This window comes from Schistocerca cancellata, chromosome 11 (genome assembly GCF_023864275.1).
Source record: "Schistocerca cancellata isolate TAMUIC-IGC-003103 chromosome 11, iqSchCanc2.1, whole genome shotgun sequence".
NCBI classification, from domain to species: Eukaryota; Metazoa; Arthropoda; class Insecta; order Orthoptera; family Acrididae; genus Schistocerca; species Schistocerca cancellata.
The window spans coordinates 53,338,154-53,357,351 of NC_064636.1; the positions used below are offsets into that span (position 1 = coordinate 53,338,154).

A 19,198-nucleotide genomic window follows, 5' to 3' on the forward strand; every position below is an offset into this window, starting at 1 on the left:
GTCATACCTCCTGAACTATCTGTAATACAATGATATTACTTTGCAAGTACATTCAGTGGTATACGAGGACAGTGACGGCAAAATGTGTAGTGAATCAAGTTGGTGGTAAAAAAGCAATAAATTAAAATCTCATGCCTGACAATGAAATTGCTCTGCATGAACAGCCAAAATGTACCGTATTTACTCGAATCTAAGCTGCACTTTTTTTCCTGTTTTTGTAATGCAAAAATCCACCTGTGGCTTAGAATCGAGTGCAAAGTAAGCAGAAGTTCTGAAAAATGTTGGTAGGTGCCGCCACAACTAACTTCTGCATCGAATATATGTAGCGCTACACAGGCATGCTTTGCAGGCACAAAGATAAACACTGGCGCCAAAACCTCTGCGTCAGTAAACAAAATTTTAAAAAAAAGAAGGTGGAAGATGAGCTTTTTTTTTTCTCCGCCTCGAGTTTCGACCACTGCATTTCCAGTCATTATTCAACGAAGTAAATACAAATACCATATTGTTCATCTTCGAATGTCACAGCATTTCAATGTACTACGAAAATCTGACTAGCAAGACTGTTTGGGATGTTTATCAAGACGGCCAACTCGACATTCTGAATTTTTTCCTACCTGTGAGAAGAGATGGTTGCTAATACGAACTTTTATGAATAGTGAATCACATGCAGTATTCTCTTCACCATCAGAATAATAGCATAGCAATGGCTACCTGGTAAAGCTTAACTGCTAAGCTTATGACTCGAACCAAGCTACTGTAGCTGTATCGTCATTCGTTCGACCTAAATTGTGTCTCATATTGCAATGGACCAACTTTGTTTCGATTTGGAGGTGTGGCCTAAAACTTTTCTCTCCCCTTGAATTTTGAGTCTCAAATTTCAGGTGCGGCTTAGATTAGGGAAATTTTTTTCCCTTGATTTCGAGTCTCATTTTTCAGGTGCGGCTTAGATTCGAGTGCGGCTTAGATTCGAGTAAATACGATAGTAATTCTCAAATACTGGATGAATGAAGTCAGTGTATTTGCAAGTCGTCAGTTATGCTGCATCAAGTTTCTAACTGTAATATTTGTCTTATTGTGTTAAACTTCTAACATAAGATTATATCGCTTTATGAGTATATTATAAGAGCATTTTAATTTTTTACATTCTGTCAATAACTACACAAAATTCTTAATATCAAATTATTTGTTGCCTTTATGCTGCAACTGGTACCAGGTTCCGGGATACCACATTAGAAATATAGATGGTAGAATTTTGAGCATTTCATTTCATTCCTTCATTCATCAGAAGACAACATTTTAAAAGAGAAAATACCTGAAGAACCAAGCTGGTAATTTGCAAACAAAAAGAACCAAAACGAAGCAAACATGTAACAACAAAAAATGCCCGTAACCAAGAAAATAAAAAAACATTGACCACGTGTATACATGAACATTTTTCCTTCTTCCTAAGTACTCTATCCATTCCCGAGAGTTTCTCCACATATTATTAACACCCTGTAATAAATGATCTAATGGACAATGTTGGAAGTTCCATGAGGCTTTTCCCGCTTTATGATATCATTGTATGAAAAGAAGTCACAAAGCTACAAATATGTAGTGACAGGTAGGAAGAGCTATCAAGGATTGATGCTTGGCGCAGGGTTTGCAGTTGATGCTCAACAAACAAGTCTAATGTAATGTACATAAATAGGAGAAAGATCCACGACTGTATGATTAGACAATTGCTGAACAAGCACTGGAAGCAGTTACTTCCATAAAATATACAGGAATAAGCAAGAGGATCAATTTCAAGTCGAATTACCACATAAAATTAATGACAGGTATGGCAGATGCCAGACAGATTCATTGGAAGAATCCACAGGAAGTGTAGTTCACCTGGAAAGGAGTTGGTGTACAAAACCCTTGGTCAGCCAGTACATGAATATTGCTCTTCAGTCTGGGATCCACACCAGAAAGGAATGATAGCAGAAATAGAGAAGACCCAAAGAAGAGCAGCACATTTCGTTGCAGTTCAAGCTCAAACGGAGGCTTACCAGCAACCATTCTTCCTGGAAACCACTCACAACTGGAAACGGAAAGAAGGGAAGCAGAAGGGGGCGGCTTGGGAGAGCGGCAGCAATACTGTAAGTACCCCCTGCCACACACCATATCATGGTTTGCAAAGTATAGATATAGATGTACTTCAATGTTATTTACGTAAAAAAATTACTTTTGCATAATCCTTTAAGCAATGCTTCAAAAATTCCAAGAACTATTAGAGAGACAGCTGGCTTTGACATATAGAACAAACGTGCAGTCTTTGAAAGGAATATTCTGCTGTCAATTACCATAGTGTGTTTTCTTCACAGGAATTGCCCTTTTTTTGACCCTCCCCCCCATTTTAATTTGTGCCCCTCTCTCAAACAAAGTGCTCTATTATACTCCTCATAATTTCAAAATCAAACTGTGACAGCCTAGAGAAGTTACAAAAACCAGTCCCGTCTTCCAAATTCAGTTCACAAAGCACATGATTGTACCCGCCACCATGGCATGTTTTCGTCTTACATGACTGTCTTTGCATGCTTATATTTTCGAGTAATAATAATGCAGAAGTATGTCACCAATCTATCCTCTTCGATGAACATAGTGAAGTAAACAATGGGAAACAAATCATTGAAAATAACCAATTTTTGAAAACATAATTATACAGGGTTATTACAAATGACTGAAGCGATTTCACAGCTCTACAATAACTTTATTATTTGAGATATTTTCACAATGCTTTGCACACACATACAAAAACTTAAAAAGTTTTTTTAGGCATTCACAAATGTTCGATATGTGTCCCTTTAGTGATTCGGCAGACATCAAGCCGATAATCAAGTTCCTCCCACAATCTGCGCAGCTTGTCCCCATCAATGAGTTCGAAAGCATCGTTGATGTGAGCTCGCAGTTCTGGCACATTTCTTGGTAGATGAGGTTTAAGACTGAATCTTTCACATAACCCCACAGAAAGAAATCGCATGGGGTTAAGTTGGGAGAGCATGGAGGCCATGACATGAATTGCTGATCATGATCTCCACCACGACTGATCCATCGGTTTTCCAATCTCCTGTTAAAGAAATGCCGAACATCGTGATGGAAGTGCGGTGGAGCACCATCCTGTTGACAGATGGAGTCGGCGCTGTCGGTCTCCAGTTGTGGCATGAGCCAATTTTCCAGCATGTCCAGATACACGTGTCCTGTAACTTTTTTTCGAAGAAGAAAATGGGGCCGTAAACTTTAAACCGTGAGATTGCACAAAACACGTTAACTTTTGGTGAATTGCGAATTTGCTGCACTATTGCGTGAGGATTCTCTACCGCCCAGATTCGCACATTGTGTCTGTTCACTTCACCATTAAGAAAAAATGTTGCTTCATCACTGAAAACAAGTTTCGCACTGAACGCATCCTCTTCCACGAGCTGTTGCAACCGCGCCGAAAATTCAAAGCGTTTGACTTTGTCATCGGGTGTCAGGGCTTGTAGCAATTGTAAATGGTAAGGCTTCTGCTTTAGCCTTTTCCGTAAGATTTTCCAAACCGTCGGCTGTGGTACGTTTAGCTCCCTGCTTGCTTTATTCGTCGACTTCCGCGGGCTACGCGTGAAACTTGCCCGCACGCGTTCAACCGTTTCTTCGCTCACTGCAGGCCGACCCATTGATTTCCCCTTACAGAGGCATCCAGAAGCTTTAAACTGCGCATACCATAGCCGAATGGAGTTAGCAGTTGGTGGATCTTTGTTGAACTTCGTCCTGAAGTGTCGTTGCACTGTTATGACTGACCGATGTGAGTGCATTTCAAGCACGACATACGCTTTCTCGGCTCCTGTCGTCATTTTGTCTCACTGCGCTCTCGAGCGCTCCGGTGGCAGAAACCTGAAGTGCGGCTTCAGCCGAACAAAACTTTATGAGTTTTTCTACGTATCTGTAGTGTGTCGTGACCATGTCAATGAATGGAGCTACAGTGAATTTATGAAATCGCTTCAATCATTTGTAATAGCCCTGTACAGGTAAAAAAAATTTACTTGCCAAGTGGCAGCAGGAGAAAACACACGTGAACGTAAGTAAATATGCGAGCTTTCAGAGTCAGTGGCTCCTTCTTCTGGCAGAAGGGTTAAAAGAGCAAGGAAGATGGATGAAGGAAAGGAAGAAAGATGGAAGACTGGGTTTAACATCCTGCCGACAACGAGGTCATTAGGGATGGAGCACAAGCTTGGATTGAATCAACAAAGGGGAAAGGAATCAGCTGTGCTCTTGTGAAGGAACAATCCCGGCATTTGCCTTGAGTGATTAAGGGAAATCATGGAAAACCTAAATGTGGATGGCTGGACAAGGGTTTGGACCATCATCTTCCCGAATGCAAGTCCAGTGTGCTAACCACTGCATCACCTCACTCGGTAGGGGTGAACCTCGCCCAGTCCTTCACCTTCATACTTCTTTCCCTCCCTTCAATCCTTCTGCCAAAAGAAGCAACCACTGGCTCAAAAAGCTTGCACAATTCCTTAACTTTTGTGTGTGTTTTCTCCTGCCACCACAAGGTAAGTAAACAATGTGCAAAATTTGCTACCAGCCTCAGTGTAACAGGTCATGCAAATAAATGTAAAGAAACATTTGTTGCTAGGGTGGAAAGGAACAGAAACAACATAGCTGCAACCATGTTGCGGACTTTGTCAGAAACAGGGTTGCGAACAGAAACATGATTTTAAACATTGTGTAAATGGAGCTTTATACATCTCCACAGTATAACACACGTGCACGTACGCACGCACGCGCGCGCGCTCGCACCTGGAACAAAGTGTACTCACATCTGCATCATCTGGTTGGCCTCGCCATCCATGAGTCTCTGGAAAGACGGGTAGCTGGTGTAGATGTCCCACTTGTGACCGGACGGCAGGCGGTTCGCCAGCTTTGTCGCCTCCATCGCAGCTCGGAAGCCCGTCTGCCCAAACACAAAACATGGCCAGATGAAAATAATAACTAGAAATATCCAAGACAGAGATGCATAATCTATATAGAAATTTTTCGCATCTAGTATTGTAGTAATAAAATGTGCAGTTCACACCAACTCACTTTTGCTATAACCACATATAGCTGACCTCGGGGAAGACCAGTTTGGATTCCGTAGAAATGTTGAAACATGTGAGGCAATACTGACCCTATGACTTATCTTAGAAGCTAGATTAAGGAAAGGCAAACCTACGTTTCTAGCATTTGTAGACTTAGAGAAAGCTTTTGACAATGTTGACTGGAATACTCTCTTTCAAATTCTGAAGGTGGCAGGGGTAAAATACATGGAGTGAAAGGCTATTTACAATTTGTACAGAAAGAAGACGGCAGTTATAAGAGTCGAGGGGCATGAAAGGGTAGCTGTGGTTGCGAAGGGAGTGAGACATGTAACCTCTCCCCGATGTTATTCAATCTGTATATTGAGCAAACAGTACAGGAAACAAAAGAAAAATTTGGAGTAGGAATTAAAATCTACGGAGAACAAATAAAAACTTTGAGGTTTGCCGATGACACTGTAATTCTGTCAGAGACAGCACAGGAGCTGGAAGAACAGCTGAACGGAATGGACATTGTCTTGAAAGGAGGATATAAGATGAACATCAACAAAAGCAAAACGAGGATAATGGAATGTAGTTGAATTAAATTGGGTGATGCTGAGGGAATTAGACTAGGAAATGAGATGCTTAAAGTAGTAAAAGAGTTTTGCTATTTGGGGAGCAAAATAACTGATGATGGTAGAAGTAGAGAGGATATAAAATGTAGACTGGCTATGGCAAGGAAAGCGTACCTGATGAAAAGAAATTTGTTAACATTGAGTATAGATTTAAGTGTCAGGAAGTTGTTTCTGAAAGTATTTGTATGGAGTGTAGCCACATATGGAAGTGAAACATAGACAACAAATACTTTAGGCAAGAAGAGAATAGAAGCTTTCAAAATGTACTGCTACAGAAGAATGTGGAAGATTAGATGGGTAGATCACATAACTAATGACGAGGTACTGAACAGAAATGGGGAGAAGAGGAATTTGTGGCACAACTTGACTAGAAGAAGGGATCGGTTGGTAGGACATGTTCTGCGGCATCAAAGCATCATTAATTTAGTATTGGAGTGCAGCGTGGAGGGTAAAAATCGTAGAGGGAGACCAAGGGGTGAATACATTAAGCAGATTCAGAAGGTTGTGGGTTGCAGTTTTTGAGTTTTGTTTTTGTTTTTCTTTAGGGCGCAAAAAACAACTGGGGTCATGCATGCCCAAGTCAAAAACTACAGAACACGAGCACAGAGAGGAGGTAAAGATTATAATTCAGTCCCAATTGAGAACAGAAGACGGCTAATAACATAAGAGTGTAAAAAGGGGTAAAAAAGACACCATACAGAAATGGAGGTCGAAAATTAAAAATTAAATGGCCTGTGACATATTGCTTTGGCAGATAAAAAGTAAAACACGATCGACAGCCCGCTCATCACTCGCTAAAACAGCTGATAAATCGGACGGAAATCCTAAGCTGGAACGTAAATGGTTAAAAAAAGGGAATTCCATCAGGAAGTGGCATACACTTAAAATTTGGTCACAAAGCGGTGGGGTAGCACCACTCAGCGAATGACGATGGCTAGAATACGCAGCTGAGTTAAAATGATCTCCTGGCGGGGGAGCAAAGAGGACATCCAAGGTGCTGGGAGAGGCTTAATGAGTCAAAGCTTATTCCTGTGAAGGGAGGACCATTGACGATGCCAAAGGGAAACCACCTCCTGACAGACGGCAAGGCAGACATCATCGGAGGGCATATAGGTACTCGCAGGCTGAGGTACGAGGACTGCAGCTTTGGCAGCAGCGTCGTTGCCTGGCAGACCGACATGACCAAGAGCCCACAGAAACAGGACACTGGCTCCACCAAGAGTGAGTAAGTGACAGTTTTCCTGGATCCACAGAACTAACGGATGAGCAATGTACAGTGCACAAAGACTTTGAAGGGCACTGAGTGAGTCTGAGCAGAGGGCACAATTGAAAAGGCTGTGTCACCGGATGTACTCCATGGCCTGATACAAGGTGAAGAGCTCGGCGGTAAGTATTGAGGAGTGTGCCGGAAGCCGATATCGAAAGACACGGATGCCAATGATGAAGGCACACCCGACCCCATGGGAAGGTTGTGAAACTGAAGGCAATAGACCGAGGTCAGAGCAGTGTCCTTAGGAAGTGAACGAAGGCCACAGGTTGACACGGGCCGCTTCACGAAGCCGAGGTGGTGAAGGGTTCACACCAACCGAGAAATCTGCAGGTAGTGTGAAGTTAATCTGCCATAGCAAGTGCCAAACGCAGACTCTAGGAGGTAACAGAGAAGAGGGAGGAGCCCCCATACTGACAATCACAGGAATCATCAAAGGAGGTGGCACAGGACGTGTGGCCACACACGGCAGACAAACGGCATGCATACCTGCTGAGGAGAACGTCATGGCGGTAGGACAGTGATAGTTCAGCAGTTTCGGCATACAGACTGTCAACTGGGCTGGTGAAAAAGGCGCTCGTGGCCAAACGGATGCCACGGTGATGACGGTGTAAAAGGGATGGGCGTGCAGATGCATAAACGAAGCACCCATAGTTGAGTTTCAAACGGACAAGGGACCAGTACAAACGAAGCAGGGTGGTTCGATTGGAACCCCAGGAAGTACCATTGAGTACACGTAGAACATTGAGGGACCACATACAGCAAGGCTGCCAGGTAAGAAATACGGGAGGACCAAGAGAGTTTCCTATTGAGCATGAGCCCCAGGAATTTTGTAGTGTCAATGAATGTAGTAGGTTGCAGTAGTTACTTGGAGATGAAGAAGCATGCACAGGAGAGAGTAGCATGGAGAGTTGCATCAAACCAGTCTCTGGAGTGAAGACCACAATCACAACAACAACAACAACAACAACAACAACAACAGCTTTAGGGAGTGTACAAATGTAGTATATACTAACGTGGCAAAAGTCATAGGATACTTCCTAATGTCGTGTTGGACCTCCTATTGCCTAGCATAGTGCAGTAACTCGACACAGCATAGAACACAACAAGCTGTTGGAAGTCCCCAGCAGAAATACTGAGCCATGCTGGCTCTACAGCCGTCAGTAACTTCAAAAGCATTGCCAGTGTTGATTTTGTGTACAAACTAATTTCCCAATCACGTCCCATAAATGTTCAATGCAATTCATGTTGGGCAATCTGGGAGGCCAAATAATTTCCTCGTATTGCCCAGAATGTTCTTCAAGCACTTTTGAGGGACATCATCTTTACGCCAGTGACTGTCATTAGTTTTTATTACATACTATTGCAATTTCAGCCTTAGGCCATCATCAAGTGCTACTGAAAAATACAGAACGTTTAAAAAATTATTTTACAGATTAATTATGTATCTCAACGTTATGCCTCTTATACAAAACATTTTAACTATGTAGCCATGTTACTTACATATTATGGCTTTAAGCCATGTCAACGTAATGTAAGCTGACACATTTGTATGTCGTTCTCAGTCCTGTTAAATACATTCGTGTCGTTATTCCACAGTGCAAGCACACATATTCAAACATCCTAAAACAACACGATCTGTAAATGCACATGTTCGTTTACCCATCACTAGTCACACTTGCATTACACCGCAGCTGCAGACTACTGTTTGCAGGCTACTAATAACCGTTTTGGCGTGTAAACAGATTACAGATACTGTTTTACTATGTGTGGAGCGCCACTGCAGTCCAACGACTGTATTAGGAAGCAAAGAGTATGCCCTCACTGCACAATTATGAAGTCTGCTATAAAATCTTACATGACTTATTCTTCATCTGTGGTTTAAGAATAAGTCAGTAAGCCTGTTGTACCAAGGCAGCAGTGGAAATGTTGCAACTTAAGGACAATCTATAAGGGGCGTTCAAACAGAAACAAGTCGGAGGCATAATTACATAAACCAGTACCTGTATGTTAGAAGTACTGACCCTGGCTGTTGAGACACTTGTCCCACTGCAACGCAAGGCAGTGAATGGCTGTCTCATAAAATTCCCGGGGCTGCGATTTTAACCAGTTCTGCACGTACAGCTGGACTTCGTCATCCGACGTGAATCATTTGCCCCTCAGAGTCTTTTTAAGGGGACCAAAAATGGCGTAAGCACAAGGAGAGAGGTCCGGACGGTATGTAGCGTCGCCAAGAACCTCCCATTTGAATTTATGCAGGAATGCCGTGACTGTGTTGGCCATATGAGGCTTTGCATTGTTGTGGAGCAGAATGACCCCACAGGTGAGATTGCATCGTCACTTTGATTTGATCACTCGGCAAAGGGTGGTCAAGGTTTGTTAGTAACGCTGGGCATTCACTGTTGTCCCATGGTGCAGGAAGTGGTCAAGTCCGTCCTTCATATGGTGTGAACACCTCTGACACTCAATCCGACCACGGCGGCTACGGCTTTCACTGTCACTCGGTCCTGGGTAACGAGTGCATCCATCAGCTGGACAATGTCATCAGTAATGAGGTGAGGAGCTCCAGACCATGAATCATCAGCTAACGACACCTGTCCTTCCCTGAAGTACTTGTGGCATGCCTTGACCCTAACGAGGGACATGCAGTGGTCACCGTACACTTGTGACATTTGTCTATGAATGTCCGTTCCTCCTGCTCCTATCGCTGTTAGAAAACAAACAACACCTCTTTGTTCTTCTTTTGCTGCCTCCAAGTCAAGGTTTGCAATGCGACTGGCAGTGTTTGACAACTGACGCTCGCTACAGTTAGCTCTGTATAGTCACATGACATGCACGCGTGCCGTCTAGCGACGGGCTGTGAACTTCCACGCTCTGGTCAGAACCACACCTCGTTACACACGCCATGTATTACTCTCCTGTCACCAGTCTGCGCATTCCAGACTCGGGCTCGTTTCTTTTTGAATGCCCCTTATAGATGAATTCTTAACCCACCCAATCACTGTGGATGAGTGCTGCATTTATAACAGTGGCCCCAAAACAAAGGATAAAAGCAAGCAGTGAAAACCGTAGACTCACCTAAAAAAGGCCAAGACGCGAACATCATCGATCAAGGTGGTAATCAGCGACAATTTTTTTTTAGTGGGTGGCAGGACGGGTGTTTCCCACAGTATGGTGCTATCATGTTATGATTGTAAGAGATGACTGTCACAAAGAGCATACTATCAAAATCTCCTGGCCAGGTTACAGAAGCCTGTCAAGACAAAACATCACAGAAAGCTGTCCGAGGGGGTGTTTCTGATCTGTGACTATACTCCATTTCAATCTGCACACCACACAGTCACACATACAACTGCTTTGGCCTGTCTAATTTTGCCTCATCCCCCTTATTGTCCTGACACGGGATTCACTTACTTCTCTCTCCTTCCTCAGACAATAAAACCATTGTGCGGCAGGCATTTCTAGAATGACAGTGATGTGATTTTTGAGGTGGAACGGTTACCAAACAGCCAAAATGCAAATTTCTGCATCTAAGGCCTCTGTCAAGTCCTCCACCATTGCAGAAAATGTGTCTCACTGAAGACTGAACACACAGGGAACAATCAAAATTGCGTATTGCGAGAAGATTTATGCCTCTCCTAAAACGTTCTCTAGCCATTCCTGAAGAATCTAATCAAGAGCTATCTAAGAGTAACTTTTCACCTATGACTGCTTGCACCTCCCAGGAAGAAGATGGCAGCACAAGTCCCTGAGATTCCAGATTTTCATGTGTACCAGTACCAGCTATTGATATTCATATACATCACTTATTGACAGTTAAGTTAACAGAGATTTAAAGTATTCTACATCATTCTATGGTATGAAAATGTGTGCTCAGTTAGAGAAAACTGCAGTAAGCACTTTACCGTTTGACGGACAGAACTTGAATGAGTGTCAAAATACAGGAACAGCACAAATGTGGAAAACGATAGAGTGGCCATCATGCCCAACAGGAAGGGCATAATGGCCAGATAGCTCAAAAAGCCTAACCAATTGAGAAAATCCAGTTTTAACTCTGAGGAAGTGTACTGGGGGAAAAAGAACTCATTTACATACGGAGAATAAAAAAATAATTACATAATACAAATACTATTTACTACCGAGAAAAAGTAAAAAATTTTAGGCACAGCTTTCACACAGTTATTTTCATCTTTGTCAACAGCAACATATTGTTTGTGGGCTCACACTGCATATCCTGGGCACCTGACCTCAACTGCAATGTTGGAAATCTTTTTCAGAAAATAGCAACTGTATAATAATAATAATAATAATAATAATAACAATAAAATGATATAATTCAAATGGAAAAATTGAAGGATAGTACAACTGAATTATTAGTAAATCTTCTGCGTGAACGAAATTGTGCTATTCTTCATCACTTTACCTTGCGTTGCCTCTCTCTTTTTTTCTCTGTGTGTGTGTGTGTGTGTGTGTGTGTGTGTGTGTGTGTGTGTGTGTGTGTGCCCATCACTATAAATTTTCACCTTCTAAAAGCTCTTATATTTCTGTTAATCTGACGAAATAGGAACGTGGACTTCCTCTCATACATTTCAATTGTAGACACAGGCAGCTGCCTCCAAGGACACCACTGCCTTTCAATATGAAGGGAATTCTCCCAACTTAGCACCACTTCACTTCAATAAAAGTACTTAGTCTTCTCTTATTCAGAATCACTTATAACACAAAACACTCGTAGCAGTCATACTTCGAGCAATAGAGTGAAATAAAAACCACGTACAAAGAAAAGTGAATGATGATATTTGTTCATTAGTCCGTTCCCTACTGCGCATTCATAATTAATGTCTTTGCCGACACTTACAGTTGTTCTTTGTTTCTGTCATTATTGCTGTTTCATAAATTTTAACTTTACCATATCCACGGGGGTCTTTCACGATGTATCTACACACAACCCACTCCTTTACAGCAATTTTGATCTTCTTATTAAAGTTATATGAAACATTATTCCTCTCAGACAGTTGAAACGACCTGCACCACAAATCCTTAACTCCCACACACAAAAATATTCTCTGCAACAACAGGACATGGTCATAAATTTCTTTTTCTTGTTTTTCAGGTGAAAATGACTGAAACCCTCTAAAGACCTTCTCATTGTCATTATTTAATATTTGTTCACATAAACGACAGAAAAAATGTAACAATTCAGGGTATGTATATTAGTCACTGGCTGAGGATTGTGCCTCCCTAGACACTATTCTACAAAAATAGTTGTTAGTTGGTGACGATGTCCAATGAAGCAATCATCGACAGGAGAATGTGTGGCTGTCACCACTCTTTCATAACAATTATTTTACAACAACCTAACTTGTGATGTAAATATGTAATAAATACATGGAGTGTGAAGTTACCTTAGATAAAAGGTCTCAAAAGGAAACAAAACATGACTGCAAGACGAGAAATATCTTGGCTCCTTCAAAGACTGACTGAGGGGGTTTTGAGTGGCGCCTTTATGCAATTTCATTAGAATTTCAACACTGTACATACTAGCAAATTCAAATGGCTGCTATGACACTAGGCCTCCCTTTCCCCTAAATGTTCATCAATGAAAAACATGGGAGGCCATTCGATTTCTTGTTCAGTTATTTGAGGTAGAAACACATTTGCCATGTACTCATAGAAAATGGGACCACACATTCAACAACTTTTTCTTATCATCCAATCCCCCGTGTTCTTGAGGAAGAGAATTCCTGGTGTAATAACTAACAGCACACTAAGAACATTGGGGAATTGATAATCTGAAAGTTGTTGGATGCATTGTCCCAGATTCTACGAGTACCTGAAAGACGTGTTTCTGCCTCAGATAACTGAACACGAGCTGCAATGGTCTATCATGTTTTTCATTGATGGACACGTAGGGGATGGTGGGGATAATGGTTAGTGCAGTCACGATTGTGATTTAAATTTGTAACTCCACGCATTGCTGCAATTGTACAGAGCCAGTGACTCCCCTTCTGGCAAAAGGGTTGCAGGGGAAGAAAGAGGAGTGAAGGAAAAGGAATGGTGAGGTCTAGGAAATGGAATGAGGTTGGGAAAGTCACCCATAATGCCAAAGTCAGGAGAGCTTAAAGGTGAAAAATACAGTAATACACAAGACAGAGATTACTGCCGAAACATCGTGCACGAGTTAATAAGAGCGAATAGCTAGGTGCACTGAGTGTGGTATAGAATGGAGGAGGGAAAAATAGACAGGTCAGAAAATACAAGATACAGGAAACTAAACTAGAGTCAAGAATGGAGTAGTAGTAGTAGTTGTTGTTGTTGTTGTGGTCTTCAGTCCTGAGACTGGTTTGATGCAGCTCTCCATGCTACTCTATCCTGTGCAAGCTTCATCATCTCCCAGTACCTACTGCAGCCTACATCCTTCTGAATCTGCTTAGTGTATTCATCTCTTGGACTCCCTCTACGATTTTTACCCTCCACGCTGCCCTCCAATACTAAATTGGTGACCCCTCGATGTCTCAGAACATGTCCTACCAACCGATCCCTTCTTCTGGTCAAGTTGTGAAACGAACTCCTCTTCTCCCCAATTCTATTCTACACCTCCTCATTAGTTATGTGAGCTACCCACCTAATCTTCAGCATTCTTCTGTAGCATCACATTTCGAAAGATTCTATTCTCTTCTTGTCTAAACTATTTATCGTCCACGTTTCACTTCCATACATGGCTACACTCCATACAAATACTTTCAGAAACGACTTCCTGACATTTAAATCTATACTCGATGTTAACAAATTTTTCTTCTTCAGAAACGCTTTCCTTCCCATTGCCAGTGTACATTTTATATCCTCTCTACTTCGACCGTCATCAGTTATTTTGCTCCCCAAATAGCAAAACTCCTTTACTACTTTAGGTGTCTCATTTCCTAATCTAATTCCCTCAGCATCACCCGACTTAATTCGATTACATTCCATTATCCTCGTTTTGCTTTTGTTTATGATCATCTTATACCCTCTTTTCAAGACACTGTCCATTCCGTTCAACTGCTCTTCCAAGTCCTTTGCTGTCTCTGACAGAATTACAATGTCATCGGCAAACCTCAAAGTTTTTATTTCTTCTCCTTGGATTTTAATACCTACTCCAAATTTTTCTTTTGTTTCCTTTACTGCTTGCTCAATATACAAATTGAATAACATCGGGGATAGGCTACAACCCTGTCTCACTCCCTTCCCAACCACTGCTTCCCTTTCATGTCCCTCGACTCTTATAACTGCCATCTGGTTTCTGTACAAATTGTAAATAGCCTTTCGCTCCCTGTATTTTACCCCTGCCACCTTTAGAATTTGAAAGAGAGTATTCCAGTCAACGTTGTCAAAAGCTTTGTCTAAGTCTACAAATGCTAGAAATGTAGGTTTTCCTTTCATTAATCTATTTTCTAAGATAAGTCGTAAGGTCAGTATTCCCTCATGTGTTCCAACATTTCTACGGAATCCAAACTGATCTTCCCCGAGGTCGACTTCAACCAGTATTTCCATTCGCCTGTAAAGAATTTGCGTTAGTATTTTGCAGCTGTGACTTATTAAACTGATAGTTCGGTAATTTTCACATCTGTCAACACCTGCTTTCTTTGGGATTGGAATTATTATATTCTTCTTGAAGTCTGAGGGTATTTCGCCTATTTAATACATCTTGCTCACCATATGGTAGAGTTTTGTCAGGACTGGCTCTGCCAAGGCCGTCAGTAGTTCCAATGGAATGTTGTCTACTCCGGGGGCCTTGTTTCGACTCAGGTCTTTTAGTGCTCTGTCAAACTCTTCACGCAGTATCATATCTCCCATTTCATCTTCATCTACATCCTCTTCCATTTCCATAATATTGTCCTCAAGTACATCGCCCTTGTATAGACCCTCTATATACTCCTTCCACCTTTCTGCTTTCCCTTAGTAGTTATTGACAATAAATTATGAGAGCAAAGAAATTAATGTAAATCGAGGCCAGGTGGGTGGCTGCAGAGTTATGAGATACTTGTGTGTGCTGGAAGAACCAAGACGGCAAATGTGGTGAAACAGGCACTGAGGTCATGACTGTCATACTGTAGAGTACACCTTGTAACAGGATATTGTATGTTGCCGGTATACACCCTCTGACTATATCAATTCATCCTAAGTGATAACTTGGTGGTAGTCACGACGATCCTAAATGCTGAAAAATGTTTGCATAACAGGTGGTAAATGACATGTGTTGTTTCACAGGTGGCTCTCCCTTTGACAGTATAAGTTTTCCCAGTTATAGGGCTGGTACAGGTGGTGTTTTTTTTTTTTTCTTCCTTTTTTTCATCAGTTTACTGACTGGTTTGATGTGGCCCGCCACGAATTCCTTTCCTGTGCTAACCTCTTCATCTCAGAGTAGCACTTGCAACCTACGTCCTCAATTATTTGCTTGACGTATTCCAATCTCTGTCTTCCTCTACAGTTTTTGCCCTCTACAGCTCCCTCTAGTACCATGGAAGTCATTCCCTCATGTCTTAGCAGATGTCCTATCATCCTGTCCCTTCTCCTTATCAGTGTTTTCCACATATTCCTTTCCTCTCCGATTCTGCATAGAACCCCCTCATCAGTCCACCTAATTTTCAACATTCGTCTATAGCACCACATCTCAAATGCTTCGATTCTCTTCTGTTCCGGTTTTCCCACAGTCCATGTTTCACTACCATACAATGCTGTACTCCAGACGTACATCCTCAGAAATTTCTTCCTCAAATTAAGGCCAATATTTGATATTAGTAGACTTCTCTTGGCCAGAAATGCCTTTTTTGCCATAGCGAGTCTGCTTTTGATGTCCTCCTTGCTCCGTCCGTCATTGGTTATTTTACTGCCTAGGCAGCAGAATTCCTTAACTTCATTGACTTCGTGACCCTCAATCCTGATGTTAAGTTTCTCGCTGTTCTCATTTCTACTACTTCTCATTACCTTCGTCTTTCTCCGATTTACTCTCAAACCATACTGTGTACTCATTAGACTGTTCATTCCGTTCAGCAGATCATTTAATTCTTCTTCACTTTCACTCAGGATAGCAATGTCATCAACGAATAGTATCATTGATATCCTTTCACCTTGTATTTTAATTCCACTCCTGAACCTTTCTTTTATTTCCATCATTGCTTCCTCAATGTACAGATTGAAGAGTAGGGGCGAAAGGCTACAGCCTTGTCTTGGGTGAAATTGGCAAGACTTGCAGTGGGGATGATCACTAGGGTAGGAGCTGTAGCGCAGGCAGATGGGTGCAAAAGGAGTATAGGGCCTGACAAGGATATAGCGGGGATTGGGAGGGCAACAAAAAGCTATTCTAGGTGTGGTGAACACAATGCTGGATAGAATGGACCTCATTTCAGGACACTATTTTAGGAAAAAACACACACACACACACACACACACACACACACACCTACACACACACACACACACACACACACATCAGAGGAGCAAGCTTATAAGCAGAATCTGTTGTTACAACTACAGTAACACTTTCTTTCTCAGAATTGCCAGCATTGTATACAAATTCATTCCCCTTATAGCTGACTACTTTTCCCCTTTAGACAGTGAGAAACAAAAGTGCAGTTTCATCTGAGTTAGAAACTCTACTCGTGTCATTTGCTGTTCCCAATTTTACCCCCAAATGCCATTCTATTTCTACAAACCAGTTACATATTTGTTGCTCAGTGATCTTTTCGTGCAAAGTTCCCAAGTTTTGTGCCATTCTGTAACACAGAACTGGATGCCTTTTCATAAGTAATATATAGCTCGTACTGCCTTGTCTTACTTTAGTAAAGTGCTTTTTTCTTTTGATTTTGCTTATTATTTGCTGTTCACTGTCCAGTGCACATTTGCAGTTGACAAAAGCCAGTGTAATAGAATATTTACCCAATCCTCAGTAAATATAACAGAAGGACCAAAGTTATGCAATAGGGACGTTTGCTGTCTTACTTTATAATGCAATGTCACACTTGGCACACCAAACTCTTTGGTTGCCGTAGCCATTAGGGTGCCTGCCTGGACAGCTTCCAAGGCTTTTGTCATTTGCTCAGGAATGTAATCTTTCAATGCTCCTGTTACTGACAGTCAGTTATTCCACTGACTGACACTAGGTCAAAGGCTGGAACCAACATTTACAAACACGAAATTCCAAGAGAGGAATCCATAAAATAAGATATTTTTTCACTCGTATTCTTTACACTGATGTAAAATTAACAAAAGGTACTAGTAACTGACAGACAACGTTAAAGGCAAAAATGCCACAGAAAACAATGAACCAGTCTTGTACACCCATCCTTAACATTAATAGCTAGGATTAATCTTTTTTAACAAGTTGCTTTACCTCCTACAGTATCATGGACCAGTCCAGCATAATACTATTACTAAATTTAATTCGAAAATGTTGCACATTATGCATTGAAGATTAGTTTTACTTTAACATTTGTCTCTACTAACTGTCTTAACAAAAAGCAAATTTCAGAGTACTTGACGGCTCAACACAAAAGTTTTGTCTGAAGTACAGATAGTGCCTGCCTCATGTCTGCTGTGCAGCGAGCTACCTTAATTTAAGTATTAACTGTACTTTTCTTACTTGTCACTTCTTCTTCCGTGTGTATTTGCTTTTAGGAAGCATTAATTGTCGGGTGCTATTAATAGTGTTCCATAGATTTCGTTTTTGTTTTGAATACAGTCAGAGAGAGTCCCTTTAGTCAACCATAGTGCCAGTAGTGCTAGTGTTTGTTTTCAATACAGTCCAGAGACAGGTAGTGCTATTTTCATTGTTTTCTCAAGAAGTGGCTAGCAACCACAGTTTAGTGAATAAACAGCCGCCTTTAGTGAATTAGCAGTCTAGTTAAACGTTGATTAACTCTCTTCAGTAAATTGATTTCTTAGGATGGATAGGATGTGTGACTGCTGTGTACGGACGCAGGAGGAGCTGGCCACTGTTCGCGAACAGCTGAGCGTGTTGATGGCCGCGGTCAGCCGTCTTCAGGCTGCTGCCTCGGAGTGTAGCGGCAGTGGGGAGTCTGGTGCGTCGCAGGGTACACCCCAGGTGTTACATGCTTCACCCACTGTCCCTGCTGTCGAGACATCTTCGCGGGTACCGGGCGCGGTTGGGCCACCCTCTCCCCAAGGGGAGTGGCGGGTTCAGCAGCGTTCGCGGCGCACGAGGCGGCGGGTCAATGTGGAGGCTGGCCGTGTGGCATCGCCCGCTCTGCCTGTGAGTGGACATGTGGCTGCTCCTTCAGCAAAGTCCGAGCAGGCACACGGGGGGAGGGGTTTATTACTTATTGGGAGCTCCAACGTTAGGCGGGTGATGGAGCCCCTTAGGGAAATAGCGGGAAGGTCGGGGAAGAAGGCCAGTGTTCACTCTGTCTGCTTGCCGGGGGGTCTCATCCGAGATGTGGAGGAGGCCCTACCGGCGGCGATAGAGAGCACTGGGTGCACCCGACTGCAAATTGTTGCTTATGTCGGCGCCAATGACTCCTGCCATCTGGGTTCAGAGGCGGTTGGCGGAATTGGTGAAGGCGGAAAGCCTCGCTCACGGGGTGAAATCAGAGCTAACTATTTGCAGTATCGTTCCCAGAACCGATCGCGGTCCTCTGGTTTGGAGCCGAGTGGAAGGCTTAAACCAGAGGCTCAGACGATTCTGCGGAGATCTGGGGTGCAAATTTCTTGACCTCCGCTATCGGGTGGAGAAATGTAGGGTCCCCCTGAATAGGTCAGGCGTGCACTACACGCCAGAAGCGGCTACAAGGGTAGCGGAGTACGTGTGGAGTGCACATGGGGGTTTTTAGGTTAGAGAATCCCCTCCCTAGGCCCGACAAGATGCCTCCTGAGATGCGGCAAGGTAGGAGTAGGCAAAATGCAACAGGGAATAACAATATTAATGTGCTAATAGTAAACTGCAGGAGCATCTACAGAAAGGTTCCAGAACTGCTCTCATTAATAAACGGTCACAACGCCCATATAGTACTAGGGACAGAAAGTTGGCTGAAACCAGACGTAAACAGTAATGAAATCCTAAACTCAGATTGGAATGTATACCGCAGAGACAGGCTGGACAGTGAAGGAGGAGGCGTGTTTATAGCGATAAGAAGTGCAATCGTATCGAAGGAAATTGACGGAGATCCGAAATGTGAAATGATTTGGGTGAAGGTCACGGTTAAAGCAGGCTCAGACATGGTAATTGGATGTCTCTATAG

The 19,198-nt window shown here is 42.5% G+C and overlaps 1 protein-coding gene across 2 annotated transcripts in view; it reads right to left on the reverse strand.

Moving 5' to 3' along the window:
• The window catches only part of LOC126108470 (exosome component 10), a 219,304-nt gene that overhangs the window by 189,370 nt on the left and 10,736 nt on the right, over positions 1-19,198 (reverse strand). For both annotated transcript variants that reach the window (XM_049913717.1, XM_049913716.1), the window contains exon 2: positions 4,824-4,957. In XM_049913717.1, coding sequence (XP_049769674.1) covers positions 4,824-4,957 — 134 coding nt within the window. The remainder of the gene's footprint in view (positions 1-4,823; positions 4,958-19,198) is intronic.